General features: G+C 37.8%; 1 protein-coding gene across 1 annotated transcript in view; it reads right to left on the bottom strand.

Moving 5' to 3' along the window:
* The window catches only part of LOC306868327 (transient receptor potential cation channel subfamily M member 1-like), an 18,885-nt gene extending 5,266 nt beyond the window's left edge, over nucleotides 1–13,619 (bottom strand). Inside the window, exons 1-17 of the mRNA XM_079414431.1 lie at nucleotides 13,386–13,619; nucleotides 7,401–7,477; nucleotides 6,758–6,944; nucleotides 6,288–6,501; nucleotides 5,829–5,953; nucleotides 5,507–5,678; nucleotides 4,749–4,923; nucleotides 4,329–4,452; nucleotides 2,764–2,836; nucleotides 2,576–2,676; nucleotides 2,318–2,491; nucleotides 1,650–1,784; nucleotides 1,424–1,474; nucleotides 1,127–1,267; nucleotides 1,013–1,042; nucleotides 633–925; nucleotides 177–405 (exon numbers count right to left, since the gene is read on the bottom strand). Of these exons, the coding sequence (XP_079270557.1) occupies nucleotides 177–405; nucleotides 633–925; nucleotides 1,013–1,042; nucleotides 1,127–1,267; nucleotides 1,424–1,474; nucleotides 1,650–1,784; nucleotides 2,318–2,491; nucleotides 2,576–2,676; nucleotides 2,764–2,836; nucleotides 4,329–4,452; nucleotides 4,749–4,923; nucleotides 5,507–5,678; nucleotides 5,829–5,953; nucleotides 6,288–6,501; nucleotides 6,758–6,944; nucleotides 7,401–7,477; nucleotides 13,386–13,463 (2,379 nt within the window). The 5' untranslated portion in view covers nucleotides 13,464–13,619. The remainder of the gene's footprint in view (nucleotides 1–176; nucleotides 406–632; nucleotides 926–1,012; nucleotides 1,043–1,126; nucleotides 1,268–1,423; nucleotides 1,475–1,649; nucleotides 1,785–2,317; nucleotides 2,492–2,575; nucleotides 2,677–2,763; nucleotides 2,837–4,328; nucleotides 4,453–4,748; nucleotides 4,924–5,506; nucleotides 5,679–5,828; nucleotides 5,954–6,287; nucleotides 6,502–6,757; nucleotides 6,945–7,400; nucleotides 7,478–13,385) is intronic.

Below are 13,619 nucleotides of genomic sequence, written 5' to 3'. Positions count from 1 at the left end.
GATATTTGAATGGGAAAACAAGACAAAAAATAATCAGGAAGATGTTAATTTGTTGCAGTACATGTAACACTTAATGCAATGACTTTATGAAATATAAGATTTCCTGCTCCAATTTAAGATCATTTTAATTAAAGGGCTTCCAGGAACCCTGGAAATATCAAAAGAAATTGCCTCACCTTCAGTCCAGGGTTTTTACCCATCCTTAGGCTGCCCATCCACATGTCAGTGAGGAGCATCTGGCTGCAGGTATGGGCTATGAAGTCTCTGTGCTTGGCAGCCACTGCCAACTTCAGACAGGTAGAGTTACTCCAGTTCTTTAACTCATAAGTCAACAGTTTCATGGCTAGCTGCTCATCATGTTTGTAGGACTGATCCAACAACTCATAGGCCAAAGTTCCAAACTCCCTAAAATTACCAGAAGAGTAATTTTACAGTGTAGAAATAGATTTTTGCCATAGTTAAGTAATAAAACCAACTGTTTTGATTTAACACTGTAAAACAATTCAGAAAAAAACACTTAGCATTTAACTTAGCATGCCATTTTAGCATTTTGCCTTTCCCCCCTCATAGGTTGTACATTCATACCAGCATATTAGTGAGCCAGACCTGAAAGGGATTTTACATTCACTTACTTGGAGTTGTTATCGAGATCCTGGGATATGTCGTCCACCATCTCACTCTGAGACGACTCATGAGCCATGGCTTTGAGGAGCTTACAGGCCACCAGAGCTTTAGCCATACCCTCCTCGCCCCTCTGCCACAGGAACAGAGACATCTTCTGCCTTTTCATCAGCACTGCCCAGACCATCAGCTCGTGAAAGGGATAATGGAAGCGGCAGACCTCTGGGTCATCCACATCAATGTCCTCCTCTTCTTCTTTCTTCTTCTTTTGCTTTTTCTTGCCTTTTGTCCTGGGCTCATCATCCTAATGAGGTAAACAGGATATTTATATTAATAGAGATATTGGATGATCTTAGAATGTAATTTAAAGAAGTTCAAATTTGATGTGTACCTCCATTCCAAGCAGCTTTAGGGCTTTAGGCTGGAAATAAAGGGACATTAGATTACTTAGACTATTTGTGCATACTTAAAACATTTAGTAATTTGAGTAATCTCTATGTTTTACCCTCTTTAGTCCATAAAGATTGTTATAAAGAGCTCGAAAGTTTTTCCTTGTGTAGTTACAGCGATAGGCTCCACCCATCAGGTACTCTACCACCAGTCCAATGTCGATCAATGTGATTTGGTAATCCGGTGGGAGATTCCCCTGAAATCAAAAGAACAAAAGTTATTTCTCCTGAAATGTTTGTCAAGTTAAGTTTTATGAAATACATGCAATGCATAAAATTATATTTTTATATATTCTTCAGAAAACGTCAGCAGTGAAATTGAATTAACCAGAATTCAAGTCAGACAGCTTTACCTTTTTAACATCTCTCACGACAATATGTAGAGTGTTGGCAGGGCCAAGTTTCTGATAAACACAAAATAACACAGACTGCGTATGATTGAGTAATAGAATTACGAGAAATATAAAAAAATATGACAGCAGGGCCTGTCTTTTTTCTGTGGATTAATGAATTGCTCTCATGCTCTATTGTACTTCCTTTGTGATAAGCTCCAAAAATGATAATGGTTACAGTGCTTACAGTGTTGTATAACTCCTCTAATCGAGGGATGGTCAGAAAATGGTGAATGTTTACACCGTTTTCTAGCAGGAGCTTGACAAAATCCACTCTGTCCAGAACCAAAGCGTCCATCATGGCCTGCTCGAGGGAGTTCACCTGAAGAGGGCGACAGTGAGCAGGAAGTTAGGAAATGCTTAGTTTGCTGAAACCCTAAACTTAAAGATAAGTACTTCATATATGTTGCATTAATTATCTAGATTATCCAGTTGTGAATTTAGGAAAAGATGGACTATAAACCATCTTTCCTATGTTTCACTTAACTGGTACTACTACAGGCCGTATGCCACAAAATAATAAGCACGCTGCAAGGATGGTATAATTCGATTCATAAACAAATGATTCTTGAGACACATCTGTTCAGGGAATCAAAAACCTACAACACAAACACTAAAGTCTGATTTATAATCAAATGACACTTATGAGCTGTTTTTTTTTATTAATTGGTATCAAAGACTCAAAAACTCTGGAGTTGTTGGATAAAATCAGGCTGATGAATCTTTTACGCAAGTTTTTAGGAACCACTTTAGGAATACCAGTAAGACTTCATATACAAATGAATTATACATTTATGAGATGCATTATATGCGATATTTAGGGGAAATCTAAGCAAAAGAGTTGCACTGTCTTACCCAGTTCAGTAGTTCTATCTTTCTTGGGTCAGTTTCCTCTGGTTGTACTGGTTTGGCTTTACCTCCTTTGCCTTTTTTTCCTCTTGCCTTTCCTTTGATACGTTGAGTTCCTCTTTTCTGCTTATCCTGAGATGGTGCTGCGCTGGTGGAGATGGCAGCGAGTGCGCTTGCAGGCTATGAAAACAAACATTTTAACTTAAGAAAGCCTCTGTGAAATAAATATTTTCTTATTTCTTGGATATAGTTTATTTCACATACCGGTAGATTGTGTCCATACACAAAGATTTGGTTGCGTGCTATATCCACTCTATTCCAAGCCAGAGCCAAGCTCAGCTGATCTGGAGCTGATGCGTTTGTTCCTGAATTACAACGAACACACATTATAGTTAATTTCTAACCATGAACCAAATCTGTGGTATTTCTGAAGGTCTCCATATTCACAATACCTTTCAGTAACGCAGTGAGGATAGCCATTTCAATGTCGTCTTGTCCCTCAGCGCCCATTCGAAACACTGTTATCTACATATACCAAGTTAGACAGGGCAGCAAAACTTCAATATACATACATTTATTTTGGGTGAGGATGATGAATGAATTACTGGTGGAAATAATGGAAAATGTGTTTTTAGGATGAATGCTTTGCTTAATTTTATTAGCATTTTTCTCCTCTCAAATTAAGTAATACTGCTTTCCTTGTTTAGGATGTCTAGTATCAAATGCAATTACCTCAAAGTTGTAGTCACATGTATGTTAATCTTAAATGTAATCAAGTTGGCATGGACTAGTGGCCCTGTTCCAAGACATTCCTGAGTGTTAGCATGCATTGCTAATGAGAGACTTATGGTAGAGTCTGGGCTTTTAGATTAGTATGCAATGGGAGGTATGACATCTTAAAATGAACTATTTATAATATTTTGAGAATGAATGCTAGTTCATTTCATGTTTAATATCTTGGTAAAAAAACAAACAAAAAAAACATTTGGACACAGATGGCTTAGGGAAACACTAGCATGCTTGCTTTCATAATAGCATCTGTGAAGCTATCAATTCATGTTTAATAGTAGGCTTGAAAGTTATATATTTGCGTATCTAGTATCCATATAATGGAAATGATGTACGTATGTGGACTTTTGAGCTCTTAACATACATTGGCATTGGCATTTAATGTAAAAACACTGTTGTGGAAGGCCATTACCATATCTAATGCCAGACATTGAGATGTGATGTCACTGAAATAAGCGGAGGAGATGTTCAGTGTGGATTAGAGAGAAATGGATCCACCCTCCTTCCCCCCCATCTGCTCATATTCAGGAACAGGGTGAATGAACATAGCGGGTCGGCAAGAACAGGTGGCACTACACTGATCCTTGTCCAGATGTACAGAGCTACAGATTATCTCCTGTCCTGAGGCAGTATTACTAAATACTTAACATATCACTTAGCCTCCGTTAAAGCTGCACTGGCACAAATATTACCATTAACCAAGCTCCCAGAGTGCACTGGGTCATCCTATAGGTGATGTATAGTCTATTGGCAAGTATATAGTGATTGTGAAGTCCGTTCAAACATATGAAGTCTGAAAGCACTTCTTAATCACAACGGTCTCATATGTGAAGCAAAATAACTACTCCTAATATGAAAGGATGTGATGTGATGTTTTGTACAGGTTAATACACTAGGGAGCAAATACAGATGGATATATGAGAGAGACACATGAATAAAGACACATGGCAAAATGAATAATGAATGGAAATGTTTATTGATGAAAGGTTGTACAAAGAGTTAAAAAAATATTCAGAAAATATTTTATTCTTAGTTGTTTTTATATGTATATTTGAAAAATAATCTAAAACCAGCCTTGGTTGATTTGCTGGTTTAGTCTGGTCTAGCTGGTCTCAGAATGAGAGACCCACTAAGACTATCTTAGGCTGGTTTAAGCAGAGAGTGGGTTTGTGTTGATGGATGTTGGTCTACAACTGTTACATGATCTTGCATCACTGTAGATACTTACCAACTCCCTCTTCTTCATGCATTCAATGACCATGAGCAGAATTTGCCCTGACTGCATTTTGTTGTAGTTAAAGGTTTTCTGGATGGTGACCAGCAGTTGCTCTTTTGCATCGTCGTTTACCAGTCTAAAAAATACAGTTGTGATAATGAATAGTTTTGACAACTGATTCTCAGTCATTCATCTATTAAAGATGGGTCAACACTAGAATGTGAATAATGTGAATCTAGCTAGTCATTTATAGACATTAACCCCTACAGAGATATCTGGACCCCTTCAAGGGGGAAACAAAAGGTTCAAGTAAACAAATTAATTATTTTTCAATTATATCAATGTTTTAACATTTGAACAAAGAATTTTGTGATAGATAATTTAGAATCAATTACTCCAGAGATCTGTGTAATAATGACTATTAATACTCACCCTTCAACCTCAGAATATTTGTGGGCGAAGGAAATAATGTCAGAGGCTCGACCACTGCCATCACAAACCACTACAGGCACAGGTGGTTCCTCGCGCAGGCTTTCCAGGACAATCGAGATCACATTGGGACCCCCTTCCACAATCAGACATACCACCGGTACACCCTGGCCCAGTCCTAACATGCATTCACAGGAAAAAAAAGCAATTCACTTACCTAAATGTTTTGAATTTCTAGGTACAGGGATTGTGCACATATCAATATAATACTATTACAAAACATTAGCTTGAATGTTTGAGCCTTTTGGGTGTTTTGCGCTGTAAATCTTATTTTCAATTATTCGAAATTGCATGCACATTAAAAATCAAAAAGCCCTTTTATGATTAACAAAAGGAGAGGTATTTAAAAGTCAGTGAAGTGGGGATTACAATCATTTTAATTTGACTCTCCCAGGTTTGATCCCAGATGACGATGTGAGTGGTGACAGCTGAGCCTCCCTTTGCTGTCCCTGCCTTATCACGAGCTCCAGGCATAGGATGACAAAGGGAAACCCACAGGTCACAGACACCAAAACCTTGATCAAATCTAGAATGGCTAAAGCATATCTCCACTGGTCCCTGACCCCATGAACTCCATTACAGATAATCAGGATATATCTCGCATAATTCAAAACCTTAGCATGCTTTCAAATATGCCCTCTTAGGATCAGAGGTACATTAGACCTAAATCAGATAAGATTTGCTGATGCTACCGCACTTACGCGTGTTAATCTTCTGGAGGGAGATGTGTTTCTCCAACTGCCTGCGTAGTTTGACCTCTGCCCCGTATTTCCCACATGTGCCGTTATCAGATAGTATGAAGTGCGAATGGCTATTGTTGAGAACGGCAAGTTTGCTCAGAGGATTGGAGATGGCCTGGTATGGTTTGTTCACCTGAAGAGCAACATAACAATGCAGATGTCAGTGGACAACTATGAAGCTTCAACTGTTAGATGATGTAGCATAACACCTTATACGATTATGTTTTCATAAATTTATGAGCACCATGATGTTTTGTATTATACACAGATAGTTTGTGCTTACATCTTTTCCAATTAGATCCTCTTTGCTCTCCAGGATTCCCCATGGAGCGATGCCTATAGCACACACCTTCCCTCTGGATTTAGAGGAGTGATCCTTCAAAGCATCTCCAACGTGCCGGATCACTCCTACATTATGAAAGTAATATATTACAAATTAGGAAACCTTCTTAACTATATCTGATACCAAATAAAATTGAATATGGATCCAAATGTTGGATCCAAGTGATCTATGTGGATTGGAATCATACTTGTTGACCAGGGATGAGCAACTCCAGTCCTGGAGGACCACTATCTTGTAGAGTTTACCTCTATCCCCAATTAAACACACCTTAATAGTAATCCTGAAGATTTTGGTTAGATTTTTCAGGTATGTTTGACTGCAGATGGAGCTAAACTTTGCAGGAGAGTGGCCCTCCAGGACCGGAGTTGCCCATCCCTGTTGTACTCAAAAAATACCTACCAGTGCTGACTCCACCAGTGAAGATCCATGCTCCGGTGGTCACAACAGCCTTGATCAGGCCTTTCCCAAAAACTTGCTTGAGTTTGGGCTGCAGGTCAAAGTTCTGGAGGCCACCATGAACTGATATAAGCAGCGTGGGCAACTCCAGTTGCCATTCCTTCACCATGAGATGCAGCAAGCTGTCTGGCTTAGTATCATATGACACCCGAATATACTATAAGAGACATTGAATTATAAGATTAGTGTCAGATTTAACTGTTGTTCTTGAATGTAATATGTTTTTTCCTCACTACGTGAACTATGCTAAGATGGTACTTAAATTTGAGTATTTAGACTTCAAATCTCGAGAGGGAATTAACTGAGAAATTTTTATAGTTCTTCGCTTACATGTGGTTATCAAATAAAATTCAGGTTTTGCGTCAAAATACTAGGTTCAATAACAATATAACTAGTTATAATGTTCAAAATACCATGGCTTTGTTGATAAATCCTCCTCCTTGAAATTCAATGGTACCATAGGCGTCTGTGGGGACGTTCTGGGTATGTCTGACCACCGACCATTTCTCCTGAGGAGGGTTGACCTGCACAAGCTGGTTCTCTTCGGAGGGCTTGTTGGTGACGGCCGTGTGCTGAGTCAGTAGATAACCACAGGCGCACCTGAGGAAAATCACAGCAGAAGTAATGCTGGAGGTTTGTTTTATTGCATGCAACAGGATGTTGCTTACATAACTCAATTAGCTGACATTTCATAATGAAAATAATTTGGTTTGAGGGTACTGCCTGTTTTTCTATGCACATAGACCACCTATCAGGGCTGTGTCTAAACTGCAGTCAGTGTTCAATGGGTACATGCATCAGTGCACACCCTGGCATCCCTCCAACCACAGGAAGTGTGGTGGACTGAACTACACTGCCCCCCTCACATCCAGCCTTGAAACATGCCCACACAGTGATCTGTGAAAGGGCTTATGATGTCACACATCACCCCTCATTACATAAGAGTCTAAAAAGCCTCAAAACAGAATGAGTCATAGAGGTAATTTGTCTCGCACAATGGTGTCATTATATGTAGTTGCATGTTCTTTTGAAAATGTTCAAAATAGGAAAGCTCACCGCGTTGGGTCCTTGGCTGGAAATATGTGGATACATTCTCTTTTGTGAAAGGTTTTCTCAATCCAAGCTTTCTGGCACTAAGAAACAGACAAGAAAAGACATAATACAATAATAAAATAAAATATTTACTTTTCCAGCCTAAAGAAGCAGAAAGGGAAAAATAAGTCAGAAGAAAGTTCACAATTCACATTATTATGAAAATTAATTCAAATGATTACAATAAAATAAAATAAAATAAAATAGTAGTTTGGTTATACAAGCACAAACTTCCAACATTACACATATATTCAATGTACCATTCAACCATATTAATATATGTGTAACATCAATTACAGCAAGAACTGCTTTTAGTCCCTTGAGTTTGCCCAGAGTGAATAGAGCAAATCCTCTTTGCGATGATAATCCTTACTAAAGTATGAGTGGTACAGTACGCACAAGCTGTAGATATACAGAACACATGGAAGAGAAAATATGTAGATGGCAAATGTCTAAAGTGATTAACTATGGAGACTTCTGGTGCAAGGCATATGTTCACCATTACCACTGATAAGTGTGCTTTTAGGAATATACTAGCACACAGATAATGCTGGCCTTTTACAGTTCCCATAGTCAGCTACTAAAACTGCAAAGCAAGTAACTGTTGCTTCAAGATGTGTAGATATGAGTTGAATGCAAAAGCATCCAGAGAGTCATTGACCATATCCAGGCTGTAGCCTGTTTTGCCTGAAATTATTAGTGCATAGCAAATTAGAGTGCAAACTCTGCTCCAGACCATTTGTCTCTTTTTTCTGTTCTGAGAAATTTCCATGGAAACCCACCAACATTTTTAGCTTTCGAAAAAGATTCTGTCGTGCCAGCTTTGTGCTCCAGCACTGGACGAAAATAACCTTTGGTTCAAAGCAATATCTGTCTGGGCTTTTGTTATTGGTTCAGCCCTAATTAAAACGAAAGCTTTCGAGACAAATCTCCCTCGAAAAATCAGTCACAGAACATTAGAGATAAGAAAGACAGAACACATTAGAAACCCACAAAATCATGGCTTTCCATTACGCAATTATAAGTATAAATCAATAAATTCATAGTTTATAAAGTTTGTCACCTCTTATTTAAAAAAACAAACAAACAAAAAAAAACTTTTTAAAATAATCATACATTGTTTAACAAAGACCATGTTTTATTGGAAACTGGAAATTGTTGTTGCGTCAAGAGAAACGAGAAAAGAAAAAATCCCAATCCTGATCATTCCTACCCCATCATCACATCAGTAGACCACAGATGCCTGGGTTCCTTCTAGTCACCCAGTGTTAGCTAGCAGGGGTCCTACCTGTAGAGCCTCTAATCGACATTAAGAAGGTGCCAAAGAGAAACTTTCAGCATCAGTGATCCATCCTGGAGCTCCGCTGGCGAGGGGTGCTCTTTCCCAGAGCGCTGGCGCCCAATGAATCCCACTGGACATGAAACTTTATCACTTTATGAGGGGCTGTTCATATGATGAGCATGTGAGCAGGCTCTTTGTTCGGGGCACGTCCCATGACTCCAGTTCAAGGTAATCCTTTTGGGAGTCCCATGACCCCTGTCTCCTTGCCCACAGGGTATTTTCATCCCTCGCTGGAGCAAAGCGCAACAAATCTACTTTGATAGCTTCACAACCCCCGTGAAACACACTTCTTAAGCTCTGAAAACCTTGAAAGACGGCTTTTCTACCTCAAACACTTCTCGCAAGTTGATGTAGAGAGGTTTGTATCTTGAAACGGACAGGAATGGGAACTCACCAAAGCTTTTCATTTGAAAATGTCACCCTCCTCCGACCACTTTGATTTCAAGCCCAATTTGCATAATTGAGAGAATTGGGCACAGGCATTCTTTTGAAAAGAGGCCTAGTTAAGACATGACAGGACTCCAGTTGGGGGCAAGGTCATCCAATACTAATTGTTGTTAATCTCTATTTTCACCAACCATGTTGTGGGGGGAAAACGGTTCTGACGGACTAACAATCACGTCTAAGCATTGATGACGCTACTGACTTTAACAGTCTTTTATACAAAAGAAGAGAAGCCTTTAAGTTAGGAACTCTACTCAGTAGGTGTTTCATCAGTTGATTCGAGAAGTTACATTTGTGAAGATATTCACAAATCATTTTAAGAGGGTTTGAGTGACCAGTAGTTATCAGTAGTTACAGTAATCAGTAAATCAGTCCAAGCTGGTGTTTGCTTGGGTCTGTTAGCATGACTAGCTTTAAAATGCCCTCAAAAGTTAAAACAGACCAGACTGGCATTAGGCATGGAAACTATATAACCACATTGGGCTGGTTTCAAATATATTAATCAGCAGGGCTGCTTGGTCAGCCATTGAAAACATGGTGAGATTCCACCCAAAATGAAGTACAATTTTGCCCTTTATGGGTCAAAAGAAAATGGTGAGATCATTGATTTAAAGTGCTTTTCAATGGTTTCTTTCCTCAACCATCTCACTCTTTGAGCAGTTTGGTGCTGTCGTCAAAACGCATGTGGACAACTGGTAATTAAAGCTCTTGAAGACAAAGGGCCCTTGCCACTGCAGTAGTTCAGCCAGTGTGACGCACTTATTTCGGCTAGTTTAAACTCATTATCCACAGCAATTAAAACTCAAATCCGCTGAGAGCTCATCAGCTTTGTTCGGAAAATGCACAAAAGCTCTCTAGGAGGAAAAATCTGATTTTCTTGCTTAAATTAACAAGGCCTATAGCAAACCTGGCAAGAATCAACACTATTGAGTCTTTCCACATAGTCAGACATCTCACACGTTGTTGCTCAGCTAAAAAGGCATTTGTTCATAAATAGGATTGCAGCTGCAATTTGTGGGAGCTGAAAGGGGGAAATCAGATTAAATGTTTATGCAAATCTTTCCCACAGTTTTTGTATAAGTCTGCATTTTCACATTGAAAAATCAAAACCCACAAAGATGTGGTAATTACAGTAAATACATACTTACTGAAATTTAGATATGGCATTGTCTGTTCGCACACTTCATGAATTGTATGAGCCTCTCTAAAACTAGACACTGAAGATCACATGAGAGGGCAACAGTCCGGTGACCCATTCCTTAGAACTACTGAGCAGCGTGGGATTTGATTTGTGCTCACAGTTCAACTTTGTAAAAACACTTCATGTATATTTAAAATTCTATCTATCTATCTATCTATCTATCTATCTATCTATCTATCTATCTATCTATCTATCTATCTATCTATCTATCTATCTATCTATCTATCTATCTATCCAATTGTCTATCTATATATCTATCCAATTGTCTGTCTGTCTATCTATCTATCTGTCTGTCTGTCTATCTATCTTTCTATCGTCTGTCTGTCTCTCTATCTATATATCTATCCAATTGTCTGTCTGGCTATCTATCTGTCTATAATAAACAACTAACAAGAGAGGGAGAAATATCTTACTTGCAAAGAAATTGTTTTATATAGGTTATACCAAGTTTGGAGACAATAGGCATGTGGACTTCTAGGTAAGTTTAGCACACTTAAGCTTTTTAAAACAGTGTTTTCCCCCTCTTACTCGTCTCTAAAAAGACTCATTGTCTCTGTGGGTTTGAAAATCCAGTTAGCCATCATCACATGAGACCAACATGTCACTGATTAGCCTTGAGATTTCTTAGTCATAAGACACATTTTTAGACAACTATGTTTGTGTGAGAGTGTTTTTGTCTGTCTGTGAGAGAGGGGGAAGGGGCAGAGACAAAGAGAAATCACTGTAAATTTTGGAGGATGCATGCAAATGTCAAAGGAAGTGCTTTAGTAATAATCATATCCTTCTTTCCTCATTTACTCAGACTGGACACACATCCCTCAATTTTGTTTCAAGAAAAAGCCTGTTTTTACTGTACAGAAAATAATAAAGGCATTACTTATGATTGCATTTATTCACTAATCACTCATTTCTAAGGTTTGCTAATCTTCACAGGAACTGGATTTTTGCATTCTGACCTCTTTACCCACTACTGGAAAATACTGAGTAAACTTGCTTACTTTGACAATTCCTACATGTATTACATTAGAAAGTGTGACGCTCGACACTGGCGAGAGGCTACCATTGTAAAGATATATTTGATTCCTTGGGCAGTTCAGAAAGCTATATTTTCAGTCTTAATCACATGAAAGCAGACATGTGAAAGTAGGGAGGTAAAGTGCCTAATCGTGCCCAGTTGCTGGTGCTCATACTGGGCATTATGGGGGATTAGAGGCAGCGGAGGAGCATCAAACCACACAGGTGCTGCTCATTCTGCTGCTGCTGGAGAAAGTTGCACTGCTTGTGCTGGAACTGCCCTTTTGCTTTCTCTTGCGATTAGGAGTTGGATTAGTAAGAGGTTTAAATCAAAGATGCAAATCTGTTTTATATAATACATCTCTAACTTCATGTTTTGCAACATTGTAACAAGTTAAATTTGTTTTTCCAATTTGTAACAGTGGCCATTGTTAAAGCTACAACTGTAAAGATAATCAGCAAGTTTTAAAGAGGGAAGAAATAAATTTTTCACATTATCCTTTTCCAAACACTTCAACACAAGGTGTAAATATAAGTAAAAATGCAATGTGAGCTATTATATTATATTACATTATTTCTAAAATATAATTAGTGTTGGATAGTAACTAGTTACATGTAACGTTGTTACATAATTTAATTAAAAAATAAATGTAACTGTAATCTGTTGCAGTTACTGAGAAAAAAACGTGTAATTAAATTACAATTACTTATTAACTACAATTACAATTAACGATTGCAAACGGGGTTACATCTGAATATTCACATTCACACACACACACACACACACACACACACACACACACACTGGCTGCTCTAAAATATGAGACACCATTGTTTCAGGAGCTTAGGACACAGAATAGGACAAATGCCTATTCGATAACTGTCCTATTTCCTATTTGGGTTTATATATATATGCTTTATTTTTTAAGACTAACGTTTTTTTTTTTTTTTTCAAGGCATTGTTAGATGTCGTCGTTTCCTGTCATAGCTATGCAAAGATTTGATTTCAAAAACAATATCATAGCTATTAAACTATATCTTGTTATGAAATCAGTATTTAACATCAGAATGATCAAAGTAAAAAGAAATGCTAAAATCTAATTTTGTGGTGGCTGTGCTTTAAAATTAAATTATAATCTTAATTCACGTGAAGAATGATTTTGAAAGTCTGACAGTAATCGGTGTTGTGTATTACTGTCAGGTTAACCCTGTTTGAAAATGCTTAACAGTTGTGTAATATAATAATATAATATAATATTTACAATGTTGAAGCTTAAGTTAAAAAGCACAGAACATGTGAAGAAATAATAACAAGCAGCACTGAATTTGCATTAAAAGTGCATTATGGAAAGAATTATAAGAATATGTAGCCCAAGTTGATTGGTCAGATCTTCTCCAATCTTTCACATTCTTAAAGCTGATTGGACAAAAAACGAAACCCTTTAGCTGAGACATAAACCTGTCAATCAATGTAATTTTAGTATCACTAATATATCATTTTTGTTAATATTTAGAGTTAGATTTTATTTTATTTTAACATTTGTTATAGTAATTTTATTGTGTGCTTTTTGTCGTTTTATTTTTTAAATATGTCTATGTTTTATTACGTTTCAGATGTTGTTTATTTAGTTTTTGTTATTTTAGTACAGAAACTAAACAAAAATTAGTTGAAATAAAGTAGTTAAAGTTTTTTATATTTTATTTTATTTCAGTAAATGATTATTCTATTTTTGGTAATGAAAATGGTTTTTAATGGTTTTAGTTTAAGTTATAGTTTTGGTTAACTACAGTAACCCTACTGTGAATACCTGGTTCAGTATCATGTCACAAACACCTGACTTCACTCATAAAGAAGAACATATTTTCACTCATCTCTATCACCTCTGGATCACTGAATCAGATTCAAGGTCACGGCCCTATGCATCCCTAAAACAGTGGACACTCTTACCTTCTGAGAGACTGATGCTGAGCGTTTGATGGAGCCCCGTTTGATGGAGCCACTGGCTCTTCTACTGCCCCGCTCCATGTGTCCGGTTCACTCTGCACCTCAAAGACTCATAAACGTGTCGGACCCTCTAATACCATTTTTTTTTTGCTCTGTCTCTAAAGCGGTCCCTGCACTATCAGCGCTCAAACTCATCTCCTGATGTTCACTCTTTGGGTTCTCCCGCCCTTAACTGAC

The sequence above is a fragment of the Barbus barbus genome (assembly GCF_936440315.1).
Source record: "Barbus barbus genome assembly, chromosome: 50".
In the NCBI taxonomy this organism is placed as follows: domain Eukaryota; kingdom Metazoa; phylum Chordata; class Actinopteri; order Cypriniformes; family Cyprinidae; genus Barbus; species Barbus barbus.
The sequence above is the reverse complement of the archived record's forward strand: the minus strand, read 5'-3'. Positions and strand labels throughout refer to the sequence as shown.